This window comes from Dendrobates tinctorius, unplaced genomic scaffold, assembly GCF_039654945.1.
Source record: "Dendrobates tinctorius isolate UK_male_01 unplaced genomic scaffold, ASM3965494v1 ptg000162l, whole genome shotgun sequence".
Taxonomy (NCBI): Eukaryota; Metazoa; Chordata; class Amphibia; order Anura; family Dendrobatidae; genus Dendrobates; species Dendrobates tinctorius.
In genome coordinates this window covers 19,895,295-19,899,589 of record NW_027361829.1, presented here as the reverse complement: position 1 = coordinate 19,899,589, position 4,295 = coordinate 19,895,295, and the positions used below count along the sequence as shown (strand labels likewise).

The window sequence follows — 4,295 nt, the reverse complement described above, 5'->3', positions numbered from 1 at the left end:
GTGAAAATTAAAAATCTATTTTTTTCCTCAAAAATCATCTTTTAGCGCCAAATTTTTTATTTTAATAAATGTAGCAGGAGAAAATGGACCCCAAAAATTGTTGTGCAATTTCTCCTAAGTTCGCCCGTACCACATGTGTGAAGGAAGACCACTGTGTGGGCGCACCGCAGGACCTTAAGGGAAGGTGAAAGGTTTGATTTTTGAACACAAAATTGGCTGGAATCGAGAGCGGATGCCATGTCACTTTTGGAGGGCCCCTGATGTGCCTAACCAGTGGAAACCTCCAACAAGTAATACCATTTTGTAAACTAGACCCCTCAAGGAACTTATGTAGATGTGTGGTGAGCACCTTGAACCACCAGGTGCTTTACAGAAGTTTATAACAGAGCTAATTAAAAAAAAAAACAAAACACATTTTTCCAGCAAATTTTTTATTTTAGCCCCATATTTTTTTTTTCTCAAGGTTAACAGCAGAAAATGGACCCCAGAATTTGTTGTGCAATTTCTCCTGAGTGTGCCAATATCCCATGTGTGGGTGAAAGCTACTTTTGAGGCACATTGAAAAACTGAGAAAATTTTATTAATTACAAAAGGACATATATTGGGACGAGACAAACTTCATAAAATATTCACATAAGGAGTGCAAAATGATGGGAGAATAATGACCATTACCTGGAAAAAGAAAGGTCGGTATAGCCCTATTGTCAGTAACCCTCGGGTAGAGGCATGCTGAGGCTGGTCAAATTGCCAGACGGATAGGCGACATTCAACAAGAAATGACAGGTAGTAATGCATGTGTAAGGGGATAGGCACCCTGCCATACCAATTACATATCAACCACCAGAAGGCAAAGAAAGGCCAGGCTCAGCACACAAATGTACAGCTGGTAGCTTTTTGAGGCACAGTGCAAAGCTCAAAAGGGAAGTGGTGCCATATTATAGTGCAGATTTTACTATTATGGTTTGAGGGTGCCATGACCTACTGGGAGAGCCCTTGAAGTGCCAGAACAGTAGAACGCCCCATAAGTGACCCCATTTTACAAACTACACCTCTCAATGAATTAATTTAGGGTTGTAAAGATCATATTGATACTAAGTGTGTCACAGATTTTTTTCCTTTGGGCAAAAAATTTGTTTTAGCCTCAGATTTAACATTATCACACAAGAAATGGCTAAAATTAGCACCAGAATGCGTCCCACAGTTTCTGCTGAATATAGAAATACAACATATGTGGCTGTACAGTACTGCTTAGCCATAGGGAGAGTCTAGGTAGGGATGTAGCGCTATTTGCCTCCTGGAGTGCAGATTTTTGAATAGTTTGCAGACTCCATATAAAGAGCTCCCTAAGTGCTAGAGAGCAGAATCCCCCCAAGTGACCCCATTTTGGAAATTATACCCCTGCCAAATGTGAATTCTAAAGGTGGTTTATGCACACTGGGGCCCAGAAGGGAGGGGGGCATTTGGATTTGGGAGCACAGAATTTGCTGATTTCTTTTGGCTTTTCCAGAGCCTTTGTGCTACCAGTAACATGGAAGCCTCCTATATTTCTGTTAACAGATGACAGACCTGAGTAGGGACTTTTTTTGTGGATTGAGTTGCTTTTATTGGGAACATTTTTCATAACTTTTCTGATCACATTTATCTGGCGCTCTACGCTGAGCAGATACTTTAGGGTTTCCATCAAAATCTCCGAGCTACGTGACAGATGAAACACCTGAGGGATCCATTCACTATAATGAGGCACATCTGCTGGAACGTGAACAGAGAAGCCAAAATAGATCCTCCAATCCAGAGTACTAACACTCTGGAAGTGCAATAATCTTTATTTTCATGGTGCTTGGAGCTAGTGCAGTGCTCTTTCTGCATTCTGTCAGCAATTCCTGGATACATGGTGGTACCAACAGAAAGTACAGTGTTGGCATAGAGATCGTTACGAATATCCACATCACATTTCATGATTGAGTTGTATGTTGCTTCATGGATACCACATGACTCCATACCAAGGAACGAAGGCTGAAAGAGTGCTTCTGGACACCTGAACCTCTCATTACCAATTGTGATAACCTGTCCATCAGACAACTCGTAGCTTTTTTCCAGCGAAGAGGAAGATGCAGCAGTCACCATTTCCTGCTCAAAATCCAGAGCTACATAACACAGCTTCTCCTTTATATCACGCACAATTTCTCTTTCTGCAGTGGTGGTAAAACTATAACCCCTCTCAGTAAGAATCTTCATGAGGTAGTCTGTCAGGTCACGTCCAGCCAAGTCAAGATGTAGAATGGCATGAGGCAGTGCATAGCCTTCATAGATTGGCACAGTGTGAGTGACACCATTACCAGAGTCCATCACAATACCAGTTGTACGTCCAGAAGCATATAGTGACAATACAGCCTGAATGGCAACATACATTGCCGAAGTGTTGAAATTCTCAAACATGAACTGGGTCATTTTCTCCCTGTTTGTTTTGGGATTAAGAGGTGCTTCAGTTAGAACAGGGTGCTCCTCAGGGGCGACTCTCAATTCATAGTAGAATGAAGGAGGAGATGAAGCTCAGAGTAAGAGGGGTATCTTGACTCTAAAGTACCCAATTGAGCATGGCATTGTCACAAACTGGGATGACATGGAGAAGATCTGGCATCACACTTTCTACAATGAATTGAGAGTTGCCCCTGAGGAGCACCCTGTTCTGCTAACTGAAGCACCTCTTAATCCCAAAGCAAACAAGGAGAAAATGACCCAGATCATGTTTGAGACTTTCAACACTCCGGCAATGTATGTTGCCATTCAGGCTGTATTGTCACTATATGCTTCTGGACATAGTTAGGTCCATATATATTTGGACAGAGACAACATTTTTCTAATTTTGGCTCTAGACATTACCACAATGAATTTTAAACAAAACAATTAAGATGCAGTTGAAGTTCAGACTTTCAGCTTTCATTTGAGGGTATCCACATTAAAATTGGATGAAGGGTTTAGGAGTTTCAGCTCCTTACCATGTGCCACCCTGTTTTAAAAGGGACCAAAAGTAATTGGACAATTTACTCCAAGGCTATTTCATGGACAGGTGTGGGCAATCCCTTCGTTATGTCATTCTCAATTAAGCAGATAAAAGGCCTGGAGTTGATTTGAGGTGTGCTTGCATTTGGAAGGTTTTGCTGTGAAGGAAACATTCGGTCAAAGTACCTCTCCATGCAGGTGAAACAAGCCATCCTTAAGCTGCAAAAACAGAAAAAACCCATCCGAGAAATTGCTACAACATTAGGAGTGGCAAAATCTACAGTTTGGTACATCCTGACAAAGAAAGAAAGCACTGGTGAACTCATCAATGCAAAAAGACTTGTTCGCCCATGGAAGACAACAGTGGTGGATGATCGCAGAATAATCTCCATGGTGAAGAGAAACCCCTTCACAACAGCCAACCAAATGAACAACACTCTCCAGGAGGTAGGCGTATCAATATCCAAATCTACCATAAAGAGAAGACTGCATGAAAGTAAATACAGAGGGTTCACTGCACGGTGCAAGCAACTCATTAGCATCAAGAATAAAAAGGCTAGACCGGACTTTGCTAAAAAACATCTAAAAAAGCCAGCACAGTTCTGGAAGAACATTCTTTGGACAGATGAAACCAAGATCAACCTCTACCAGAATGATGGAAAGAGAAAAGTATGGCGAAGGCGTGGTACAGCTCATGATCCAAAGCATACCACATCATCTGTAAAACACGGTGGAGGCAGTGTGATGGCTTGGGCATGCATGGCTGCCAGTGGCACTGGGTCACTAGTGTTTATTGATGATGTGACACAGGACAGAAGCAGCCGAATTAATTCTGAGGTATTATTGTGTGCTCAGATCCAGCCAAACTGATTGGTCGTCGTTTCACACTACAGATGGACAATGACCCAAAACATAAAGCCAAAGCAACCCAGGAGTTTATTAAAGCAAAGAAGTGGAATATTCTTGAATGGCCAAGTCAGTCACCTGATCTCAACCCAATTGAGCATGCATTTCACTTGTTAACCCCTTCGTGACCCAGCCTATTTTGACCTTAATGACCTGGCCATTTTTTGCAATTCTGACCAGTGTCCCTTTATGAGGTAATAACTCTGGAATGCTTCAACAAATCCTAGCGATTCTGAGTTTGTTTTTTCGTGACATACTGGGCTTCATGTTAGTGGTAAATTTAGGTCAATAATTTTTGCGTTTATTTGTGAAAAAATCAGAAATTTGGCAAAAATTTTGAAAATTTCACAATTTTCAAATTTTTAATTTTTATTCTGTTAAACCAGAGA

General features: G+C 41.4%; 1 protein-coding gene across 1 annotated transcript; it reads right to left on the bottom strand.

The window, feature by feature from the left end:
- Positions 1 to 1,680: 1,680 nt before the first annotated feature.
- On the bottom strand, positions 1,681 to 2,745 carry LOC141052614 (actin, cytoplasmic 1-like). The gene is made up of 2 exons (XM_073549829.1): positions 2,703 to 2,745; positions 1,681 to 2,549 (listed from the first exon to the last, which is right to left on the bottom strand). The coding sequence occupies exons 1-2, from the start codon at positions 2,743 to 2,745 to the stop codon at positions 1,681 to 1,683; spliced, it is 912 nt and encodes a 303-aa protein (XP_073405930.1).
- Between the last annotated feature and the right edge of the window lie 1,550 nt (positions 2,746 to 4,295).